We start from the raw sequence: 11896 nt of genomic DNA, 5'->3' as shown, positions 1-11896 counted from the left end.
CCCCTAAATATAAACCTAGATAAGGATTATAAAAACTAGAATTAAAAGAGGTTATTGATTAGAGTAGTAGAATTCTTAGTGTTTATATCTCTGTACTTACAATATCACTTGTGTACTTTTAAAATGTTGCATTCCAGTTAGACTTAATTTTCCAGATATGTCCTCATTAGTGAAACACTTGCCTATGATAACCTCAAGTCTAAAGTTCTACGGATACAGTGTGAATTTTGGACTCCTTCCTTAGCTGTACTTTGTATCTTTACTATAAAGCATCTCCTTGGGGTTGTTATCGTTGGGTTAATTTCCTGATATTTAGCAACTAGGCTTGGGGTCTAAGCATCTTTCTGTCTTGTTTTTCTTTTATAAGACTTCTTTATTTATTTTCGGCTTTTCTGGGTCTTCGTTGGTGCCTGTGGACTTTCTCTAACTGCAGTGCACAGGCTTCTCATTGCCGTGGCTTCTCTTATCGCAGAGCACGGGCTCCAGGCGCGCAGACTTCAGTGCAGTGCTCAGGCTCAGCTGTGGCTTGTGGGCTCTGGACTGCTGGCTCAGCAGTCGTGGTGCACGGGCCTAACTGCTCCGTGGCATTCTGAACCTTCCCGGGCCAGGGATTGAATCTGTGTCCTATGCTCTGGCAGGCAGACTCTTCACCACTGGACCACAAGGAAAGCCCTAAATATTTTCATGTATACAAAATCTCATGCTTTAACGGAAGGATTGGGTCCAATATTTGAAGCGTTCTGCTTTAGAGTTTTCTAAATTTTAGTTATCCTTTAGATTTTAACTACAGTCATGAACAACCTATACTATGACTTACATAATGATATTTTTTTTAAATTGAGTAACACATACATGTGGTGCTATTGCTCCTCATAACCTCAGGTATTTATTCATTGTGGAAGCTCAAATGATGGACCCAGATGTAATGTCAGGATCCTCTTTATTACAGTGCCTCAGGGACCCCTCTTTCCAAGCTCCCTTCTCAACACAGCCAAGTGACTAGATCTCATCAATAAAATGTGAGTGAATGTGGATAAATGAACATTTCTGTCATCTTTAGTTTAAAGATCTGATATTAAGAGCTTTATGAAATACAGATGGAGATATTTGATGAAACGTTAAACATATCTGGGCTGTCTCCAGGTGAGGTCACAGGTTGGCTTTATAGCAAATTCTTAAAGATCTTTGTTTCTTCTCACTCCATTGCACCCAGGGTTAAGATGGCTGCCCAGATGGAGGGTTTTCTCAGGGCGCTTAGATAATACAAGTTTATCTGAGAGATAGATGGGGTTATTTTTTTCCCCATCTTTTTACTGGCTTCCAATAAGAGAATGAGAGCTCTTTCTACATTGCCATTTTACTTTGGTGCTTCCTTAGAGAGCGAAAAATACTTCCCTGTTGAGTTTGGCCATATGACTTGGTTTAGTCAACAGAATGTGACGTAAGTAGAGTGTTACAGGTGCTTGTGTGGTTTAGTTTGACGTCTTGCATTAGACAAACATGTTCCAGGGAGCTGGCTCAAGGAGAATAAAGGGACATGTGGAACTGATTAGAATGCATTCTGCAGCCTGGAGCCAAGCCCAGGCTAGCTCAACTGAGTCACAGCCTGCCTGCAGACCCATGAGTGAGAAATAAATGCTTATTTTTGAGAGCCGGTGCATTTAAGGTCTTTTTATTACCCAGCTACATTGCAACAAACCTGACAAATACACTCAGTACATACAGTTGTCTGGAAAAGTCAGTTTCTCTGCAAGATATTGTGAGTAGAAGTAAAAGAAAGAACCCTGAAAGAAACTGCCAATTTTCACAGGAATAAAAAGGAAGAAAGTAAGAACTGAAGCATGTGAACAAAAATAATAGAGAATGTACTTGATAAAGAGGAAACCAATAATAATTTCTTACTGGATAAACGAGCATTTGTTAAAAAATTGGAACTCTTATGTGAGACTTTTTATTTTTTTATTTTTTATTTTTTTCAAGAGGGTATTAAATCTTTTATTGATTACACATGATAATGGATGATACACAAGCTTCATTCCCATCTATAACTTTTATCTGGTACCATAATTCAATTTAGATATATTGCATAGGATGTGCCAACAATCATTAATAACCAAAAAAAAAAAAAAAACCTCCATGACTTTGCATGGGTGACCGTTTTAATGGTGAACTCCAGGTCACAACACAGTAACTGTCAGTTCAACTACACCAAGGTTCTGAAGACAACAGCTTCTCCACCAAGCAGGTTGTAAATAAATTTCAAATGGAACCTGGCATCACCCTGAAGGAATTCTAACTTCACACTGTTGGGGTAGTTTACCAAAATGGCTTCAGAGTAGACTAACTTTACACAGCACATTAAAAAAAAAAAAAAAAAGACATTTATTCAGCATCATGATCAGACTATTACATTTAGCAATCAACAGCATGGGTGCAAAAAAAAAAAAAATCTACATTAAAACCCTTTGTTGGGATGCTTTACACTTTCCACAGAACAGAAACTAAAATAACCTGTTACACAATTAGTCACAAGTACAGTCCTCGAGTTTTTTGCCCATACACATGAGTATTGTCTAAAACATGTCTTCTTTGTAGCAGCTAGGCCCTGCCACCACTGTGCTTGGCTGAGTTCACACATCTCTTGTAACCTGTAGCTTCCCTGTCAGTTCTCTGGCTCTCCTCTCCTGCTAAGCTTTGTTTCCTGGCAGTAATTAAAACCTTCTGCCACTGCCATAGCTACTACTGCTGCTGGAACCACCACAGCCACCTTGGTTTCGTGGTTTGGCAAAGTATTGGCCTCCACCACCATAGGGGCCAGAACTTCTGCCTCCGAAGTTTCCTCCTTTCATGGGTCCAAAATTTGAAGATTGATTGATGTAACTGCCAAAATCATTGTAGCTTCCGCCACCTCCAAAATTGCTTCCGTCATTACCAAATCCATTATATCCATCCCCACTGCCACCATATCCGCCACCAAAGTTTCCAGAACCACTTCGACCTCTCTGGCTGGATGAAGCACTAGCCATCTCTTGCTCAGACAGGGCTTTTCTCACTTCACAGTTGTGGCCATTCACAGTGTGGCATTTCTGAATGGCAGTCTTGCCTACAGAGTCATGGTCATCAAAGGCTACAGAAGCAAAGCCTCTCTTTTTGCCACTGCCTCGGTCAGTCATGATTTCAGTTACTTCAATTTTCCCATACTGTTCCAAATAATCTCTCAGGTGATATTCTTCAGTGTCTTCTTTAATGCCACCAACAAAAATCTTTTTCACAGTTAAGTGGGCACCAGGTCTTTGAGAATCTTCTCTTGACACGGCCCTCTTTGGTTCCACAACTCTTCGGTCCACCTTGTGTGGCCTTGTATTCATGGCTGCATCCACCGCCTCCACCATGGCGTATGTGACAAACCCGAAGCCTCTGGAGCGCTTGGTGTTTGGATCCCTCATTACCACACAGTCTGTGAGCGTTCCCCATTGCTCAAAATGGCTGCTCAGGCTCTCATCAGTTGTTTCAAAGCTCAATCCTCCGATGAAGAGCTTCTGCAGCTGTTCGGGCTCTTTGGGAGACTCTGATCTAGACATGACGGCAGTGGAGGCGGGGAAGTCTTCAACGATGCTTTCTCGGTGCTGTCCACGGGCAGAAAGCTATGTGAGACTTTTTAAATGTGTGTCCCTGGGTCTGGGCTTGGCATATTGTAAGGTTATCTGTGCCATTGTCCAGCCTGAATAGCCAAGGAAATACTGTGCTTGGGAGGGAGTGTTACCTCTATCTGTTTTATGAGGGACTAGTGCTGATTGCTCATGCATTAACTTACTGAAATGCTGTTCTCATTAAAAAAGAGTTGTTATAAAAATGGTAGAAGCCTTGAAGGCAAAATACGCCGCGAACACAAGGAGGTGGTTTGGTTCATGTTTGTAATAATTTTGCACATTGTTTTCTGAATTTCTTTCACTCAAAATTGTGGTCAGTCACATCCCATCTGTACTGTTATTTATATAACCTTTTCCTTCACACTGATTAGCAATTTATATTTTGCCTAAAAGTAAATTTATTTTACAGTTACAGAAGAGGAAATCCAGGCCCACTGTTTGTCCTGGAGATAGCTAGCTGTCTCCTGATGTTTAGGTCTGTTTTTCCATGGCGTAGAATTGTTTTGAGGGAATTCCTCAAGCAGGAACCATATATCCCAGCCTCCTTTCTTTCCAGATGTGGCCCAGTGATTAGATCTCACCAACAATGTGTGAGTGGAAGTGAGGTGTCACTTCTGAGCCCTCAGAATTATAAGGACTATGTGTATATTATATACATTCTTACTCCTTTTCTAGATGGGCTTGAAGAAACCCCCAAAACTTAGGGGATGGCGAGGCCACAGACAGAAGTAGGCTGTCCTATATATATGAAAGCAGGTCCCTGACAGGAGCTTCCTCCACATGCTGTTACCCAAGCCAGCTGTGAACTTCAGTTGTATTCAGGCTACTGGCAGCTTCAAGCTCATTTGTTACAGCAGCTAGCATCACCAGTGTAGTAGGCTTACAGTAAGGTAGCTACAAAAATCAATACTTATTAAAGAAAAGAAAATCACTTTTATATCCACTTCTATCTTGGGTGCCACTGCTGATAAGTGAGTTGAGAAATATTCTTGCAGTGCTTGGGTGGACAGATAAAATGTCATGTGAGCAATATTTCCTTTCTTGTTCTGAGAATCTCGCTGCCAGTCAACTGGAATATTCTTTTTTTTTTTTAAATTTTAATGCTCATCACCTGCTGTTGAGACATCGCTGACCTTGAAATGCTACCAAATCATGTCAGCGTTGCATCTGATTCTCAGGACAGCAGTCAAAGCATGAACACTCTATTATTAATAAAAGGGAGTGACTGACAGGTCAAGCGAGGCATGTTACTGCTTGGCATGCTTTCAGAGTGGCCAGCTATTTAATTGAAAGTGTCCAGCTCTCTCTCATTCCAAAGCGCTTGTGTCTTCCTTTGCCAGGCTGAGGGTCACCATTTACGGTCCAGCAAGCTCACCCAGGGGAACCTCGAGAAGGAGGCTTCTAGACCTGCCCTGCTGTTTCTTTTCTGTCCTTTTTGTGACTTTCAGAAAGGTACCTTTGGACAAGAATTAAGGGAAGGGAATTTCTCCATGTGAAATCCGTGACTTAGTAGTTAGGCTGTGCGTGTGTGCATGCTAAGTCCTTTAGTCGTGTCAACTCTTTGCCACCCCGTGGACTGTAGCCTACTAGGCTCCTCTGTCCATGGGGATTCTCCAGGCAAGAATACTAGAGTGTGTTGCCATGCCCTCCTCCAGGGGATCCTCCCGATCTAGGAATCGAACCCACATGTCTTATGTCTCATGCATTGGCAGGTGGGTTCTTTACCACTAGCTCCACTGGGAAGCCCAGTAGTTATGGTTAGTCATGCTAATTTTTATAATATGAAAGTCTTTTTGGGTGCTTCTGGTGGGGGCCATCTTTTGCGCCTGAATTCAGAGATTGGGCTGCTTTCCCCTCATTGTCTTGTTCTGCTGTGAGGCCTTGAAGTTCTTCCAGCTGGTGGGAGATCGAGAGTAGAAAACTTTCATACTGATTTCACACTGAGTATTTTTGTAAAACCATCACTTCCAGCAAATGCAAATAATCATTTTTAGATTATCTTTGAACCCCCCTCCCCTGTGCGAGGATTTCTGGCATAGCCCAAGTTTGATGGGACCTCTTCCCAGCTGCTCTTTTGTTCCAAAGGCCTCTCCGACATGTCATTCTCATTGCAAAGCTGCTGATGGGCCCCTCTGAACTGAGCCTTGGCTGAGTCACCTATGACATGGAAACTACTGACTTATTTTATTAGTGGTGATCAGTGATTCTCTTTAGTTATAGACTGAGCATGTATCCAGTGTGCATGCACTTAGCCCAGGGATTGACATACTGTCTCATGCAGATGGCAGGAGGCTGCAGTTTTCTTTGGACAAGGAACCCAGCACCTGCTTAAAGTGTTGCAGTTGGTGCTTGGGACTCTACGTGGAATTGGCTATTGGGTGCCTGGGGGAGTGTCTCCTGGGAGCTGACCTTCGAAGTGGGCTTCCTTGTTTTGAATTCTTCAAAGTTCGAGAGTCTCAGGGTACCCTGGGGAGTAAAGGTCTTTTGAGCATATAATAGGTAAGCCCTTTGTTACTAGCTGAGACATCACTGCTGCCAGGCCTCATATGATGCATTCACACTACCTCCTCTGTCCCTGTTGTTGTTTAGTTGTTAAATCATGGCAGACTCTTTGAGACACTCTTCATGGGATTTCCCTGGCAAGAATCCTGGATCTTCTCTAGGGGATCTTCCCGACCCAGGAACCAAACCCAGGTCTCTTGTGTCTCCAACCTTGGCAGGCAGATTCTTTACCACTGCGCCACCTTTGACATGTACAAAAAAAGTTATCAAGTGTGTTCCATGTTGCTGTTATTGCTTCCAGAATGGTGCTTCTGTGCATTTCTTTCTGCTTTTTAAAAAAGTATTTATTTGGCTGCATTGACTTCAGTAGTTGTGGTGAATGGGCTTAGTTGTACCTGTGACACGTGGGATCTTAGTTCCTTGACCAGGAATCGAACCCATGTCCCTTCTATTGCGAGGTGGATTATTAACCATTGGACCACCAGGTAAGTCCCCCCTTTCTGCTTTATCTGTGATCTCTCCTAGTTTGTAATCTTCTTTTCCTTCTACCAGGCAGCTTAACAGTTAAGAGCTTGGGTTCTAGAACTACTCAGAGGGTCAAGGCTCAATCCCTCTGCTGGCTGGCATGTTTTGGGGCAAGGTTTTCTTTTCTTTTTTTTTTTTAATCTGAAACTGAGTTTTCTTTTTTTAAAAAATTAAAGCAAAATCTAGTTTTGGTTGTGCTGGATCTTTATTGCTGTTCGGGCTTTTTTTTTTCCTAGTTGCAGTGAGTGGGGACTGCTGTCTGGTTGAAGTTCCAGGGCTTCATTCTCATTGCAGTGGTTTCTCTTGTTACAGAGCAGGGGCTCTAGGGTGTGTGGGCTTCAGTAGTTGCAGCTCCTGGTCTCCATAGCTGTGGCTCCTGATTGCTAGAGCACAGGCTCAGTCATTGTGGGCACAGGCTTAGTTGCCCCGTGGCATGTGGGATCTTCCTTGACCAGAGATCGAACCTGCATCTCCTGCTTGGCAGGCAGATTCTTTGCCACTGAGCCAGCAGGAAAGCCCCCTGCAACTGACTTTTCTTATCAATGTAATGATGACAATAATCTCCACCTGAAGTGATGGTTTTCTGGATGAACTGAGTAAATGCAGGTACAGCTTGTAACATAGATCAGGCAGTGACTAAACATAGCTGTTATTACTGATCATATCCCTTACAGCTCTCCTGGCCAGGACATCCTTTGGCCAAAATTTCACCTCTCTTCTATCAGCTCAGGAGTTCACAGAGTGTTTGGAATGGTACTTTTCCTGAATCAATCCGGAACTTAGAAATTTCTTTCACAAATGCTTCCTGATTAGGGAACCTAAAGATGATAGTCAAACAAACAAACAAAAAAACTTTAGAGAGGGCTAATTATGTGCCAGACTCTGCATGAAGCATTTTGTGTGTGATTCATACATTCTTTAATCCAAGACTCTGTGAATGAGGTATCATAAATACCCTTTATATAGATGAGAAAACCAAGGCCAGGGTGTTTTAAGTACTTTGTCTAATGTTCTACAGATAGTGAGTGGCAGAGCCAGAACGTAAACCGAAGTCTGACTGACTCCCAGGTGTCTGTTGACTGCTGTTGATACTATTCCTGAAAAAGTGGGCAGGACTTATAAACCAGTTCTTGTTGGTGGGTCGCTAAATCATATCTGATTCTTTGAGACCCCCATGGACTGTAGCCCGCCAGGCTCCTCTGTCCATGGGATTCTCTAGGCAAGAATACTGGAACGGGTTGCCACTCCCTTCTCTAGGGGATCTTCGTGACCCAGGGATAAACCCACATCTGTTGCTTAGCAGGCGGATTCTTTACTGCTTAGCCCCCTATGAAACCTTAAATCTTGCAAAAACCTTTTCACTTTTTCATCCCCCTGGCATGGCATTGACTGTATTAGACAAGAAACTGAAACCACCTCAGGTATTTCAGATTAAGGGGATTTCAATCAGGGGATTGGTTACATGGTAATGGAAGGCTGAAAGCAAAAACAGACACTGAAGCAGTGTGGAAGTAGTAGTCATCACTAAAGAAAAGATGATGCTGCGGAGCTCTAGGTACTTGTAGGGGAGAGGGTCCTGCAGGGCTGCGTGCCCCCACTTGGGGCTTGCCGATGTCTGATACTCGGCTTATTCAGTGGGGACACCGCAGGGCTGGTACCCTGAATCCCGAGAAGCACAGAAGCTATCTGATGCTCTTGGAATAAGACCAACGTGAGCTGAACACAGACAGGAGTGACTTTCCTGCTCCATAACCTCACCGCAGACCCTAAGTGAAAGCTAAGGAGCAGGGACACCCTGGAGCCAGTTTGCAGACACCCAGGGCTTCCTGATGGCTCAGATGATAAAGAACCTGCGTGCAGTGTGGGAGACCTGGGTTCGATCCCTGGGGCCGGAAGATCCCCTGGAGGAGAGCATGGCAACCCATTCCAGTATTCTTGCCTGAAGAATCTCATGGACAGGGGAACCTGGAGGGCTGCAGTCCATGGGGTCGCACAGAGCGGGACACAACTGAGCGACTACATACAAAGGCCGTCGGCACAGCAGGGTGGAGAGGGCGGGCCTGGGCTGAGAGACAGGGGCCAATAGCAGGCACAAGCGCTGTTTCTCTGGCTAGCGTGGAGGTCCAGGTGGACATGGGGGTGGACGTGTGCCGTGTCAGTGGACATGGGCAGCTGCCTGTGAGGAGAATGATCCCGATGGGAAGCTGAGGAGAGATTGATCCCTCCGCAAGCCCCGTGCCTCCAGTTTTGTTACAATTGGGCTGATTTTAGGGCTTTCAGTCAAGTGGGTTCCTTTTGCACCGGAGGCTCTATGTGGTCTTAAACCAAGAGGCACATCAGCCTGCTGGGTCACTTCCCAGACTAATTAGCTCTTTTGAGCCATTTTTCCTTTTAGCCACAGGTAGTCATCCTGGTATAAGCAGAAGAAACCCCATGGCTGGCCCAGCACCGTGTCTCGTTTCCTGGGAGACTTCCCTTCTCTTTGAATTACCCATTTAGTTTTGTGAGCAAATGCTTCAGTGGAGAGGAAGAGCCTGGCGGTGAGCAGGGCCGAGGGGAGAGCCTGCAATTTGAAATGCTGAGTGGCAATTTCACCTCGGCCAGGCTTGTCACAGGGCTGATGAATGGTCCTTGGTAGCACGCTTGCCAGTGATGTTAAAATCTCCCTCAGGTCCAAGCCGAGCGCACCTTGCCTCTGAGCATCCAGAGACGGTAGGTGGTGCTATGGTGTTAAAGGACGATTAAAGGAGAGAGAGAAAAAATGTTCTGGAGGAAGAAAATATTTGATGGAGAAACTGGAGGAGGGGGGCGGTGGTTGGAGTGGACTGGCTGAAAGAAGGGTAGGATGAATATGCATCCTCATTCAGTGTCTCTCCATCCTCGTTCAGTCTCCCTCCAATGCAGGTAAGCCTTTCTCCATTGCAGAACTGGGGGTTGCAAAGGAATATGCGATTACAGACCCAAACTATGTTAGGTTCTTGCAAATCAAATTGCACACATCAGGCAGCTGCCTACTGTCTGTATGTGCTGGGTACATGTCTAACAGTAGAAGTCTGGCTGCTTCATTTCCCTCTCTCGGTTTTTTTTTTTCCCTCCTCACTACTCTCCCACTCTCTCATTTTGCTTTTTTGTTTTAAATTTTGTTATTTATTTTGGCTGTTCTGGGTCTTCATTGTGGTGTACATGCTCCTCATGGCTTTGAGTGGGCTGAGTTGTGGTATGTGGGATTTTAGTTTCCTGACCAGTGATCGATCCCAGGTCCCCTGCATGGGAACATGGAGTCCTACCCACTGCACCACCAGGGACGTCCCTCATATCACTTTTTTGGTGTTCAGTTCAGTCGTTTAGTCTCAGTCATGTCTGACTTTGCCACCCCATGGACTGCAGCATGCCAGGCTTCCCTGTTCATCACCAACTCCCGGAGCTTGCTCACATGCATGTCCATTGAGTCAGTGATGCCATCCAACCATCTCATCCTCTGTTGTCCCCTTTTCCTCCTGCCTTCAATCTTTCCCAGAATCATGGTCTTTTCCAATGAGTACCCTTCCTCTTACCCATTCAGTTCAGTTCAGCAAATTTTGTACCTGTCATTATTTTCTGAGGCATGGTGGGTTTCTGGGGAAATGGAATGGAAAAATGACTTTCTTTTCATAGAAAGGAAATTACCATTGCTTGTGTACCCATTAAGTCTAGGGACTGAGTTGGGCACTTTTACACTCACTTTATTATTTAACCATTTAATTTAGTCACTTGTATAACTAGTGTTTCTGGAGCCCTTGCTGTATCCTAGAGGGGGCAGGGAGGGCATGGCCCATCTCTCAAAACTAGAGATTTGAAAAGCCATTGCCTTTGTGTATCTTTGTGGCTTTATGGTCTGAATCCTGATGCTTCAACCACATATTTTATGTGGCTTCCTTCAGCATTCTTGTAGTTCTGGAGTCTGACTTTCTGGGTTCAAATCCTGCCTCTCCTACTTTTAACTATCTGAAGTTGGGTAAGTTATTTAATTTCTCAGTATTTTAGTTTTTTTTTTTTTTTTTTACACAGGATAAAGTGGGATGTATTAATAGGTCCTCTTTCAAAGAATAGTTTTGAAAACTAAGTGAGATAGCACACACAAGTTTAGGACAATAACTGGCATGTATTAAATACATGATGTACTCTGCATATAAGTTAAATAAAGAGGGTGACAATATACAGCCTTGACATACTCCTTTTCCTATTTGGAACCAGTCTGTTGTTCCATGTCCAGTTCTAACTATTGCTTCCTCACCTGCATACAGGTTTCTCAAGAAGCAGGTCAGGTGGTCTGCTATTCCCATCTCTTTCAGAATTTTCCACAATTTGTTGTGATCCACACAGTCAAAGGCTTTGGCATAGTCAATAAAGCAGAAATAGATGTTTTTCTGGAACTCTTTAGCTTTTTCAATGATCCAGCGGATGTTGGCAATTTGATCTCTGGTTCTTCTACCTTTTCTAAAACCAGCTTAAACATCTGGAAGTTCACAGTTCACGTATTACTGAAGCCTGGCTTGGAGTATTTTAAGCATTACTTTACTAGTGTGTGAGATGAGTGCAATTGTGCGGTAGTCTGAGCATTCTTTGGCGTTGCCTTTCTTCAGGGATTGGAATGAAAACTGACCTTTTCCAGTCCTGTGGCCACTGCTGAATTTACTTTGGCCACCCGATGTGAAGAGCTGACTCATTGGAAAAGACCCTGATGCTGGGAAAGACTGAGGGCAGGAGGAGAAGGGGACGACAGAGGATGAGATGGTTGGATAGCATCACTGACTCAATGGACATGGATTTGGGTATACTCCGGGAGTTGGTGATGGACAGGGAGGCCTGGCGTGCTGCAGTTCATGGGGTTGCAAAGAGTCACTGAAGGACACGACTGAGTGACTGAACTGAACTGAAATACATGATAAGCTTTAGCTTTCAGATAAACTGTAGCTTTCATTGTCCTCATCACCACCTTCAAAATCATTAATACGTTTACCATGCTTAGAAGAGGTATGATAACATCTTGTCCCCTCCCCAGGCCCCCAACTATGCATGCCCCTGAAATAGGCGGCAAATAAGGATGAGTTTGGGAAAGCCTCATGGAAAAGGTTGAATTACAGCTGCCTGTGCACTGAGGATGTTTGGAGGTGAACTTCTGAACTCAAGAGGGTCATGGACTCTATAGTAGCAGTCCTCAGTCTTTCTGGCTTCAAGGA

The 11896-nt window shown here is 44.2% G+C and overlaps 1 protein-coding gene across 1 annotated transcript; it reads right to left on the bottom strand.

Annotated features, from left to right (window-relative positions):
• Positions 1 to 1948: 1948 nt before the first annotated feature.
• On the bottom strand, positions 1949 to 3617 carry LOC139031296 (heterogeneous nuclear ribonucleoprotein A1-like). Its single transcript, XM_070456142.1, has one exon. It carries the CDS (start codon positions 3579 to 3581, stop codon positions 2712 to 2714), a length of 870 nt encoding a protein of 289 aa, XP_070312243.1. The 5' UTR covers positions 3582 to 3617; the 3' UTR covers positions 1949 to 2711.
• Positions 3618 to 11896: the final 8279 nt, after the last annotated feature.

This window comes from Odocoileus virginianus, chromosome 26 (genome assembly GCF_023699985.2).
Source record: "Odocoileus virginianus isolate 20LAN1187 ecotype Illinois chromosome 26, Ovbor_1.2, whole genome shotgun sequence".
Classification (NCBI taxonomy): domain Eukaryota; kingdom Metazoa; phylum Chordata; class Mammalia; order Artiodactyla; family Cervidae; genus Odocoileus; species Odocoileus virginianus.
Note: the sequence above shows the minus strand (reverse complement) of the source record. Positions and strands in the feature narration are given on the sequence as shown.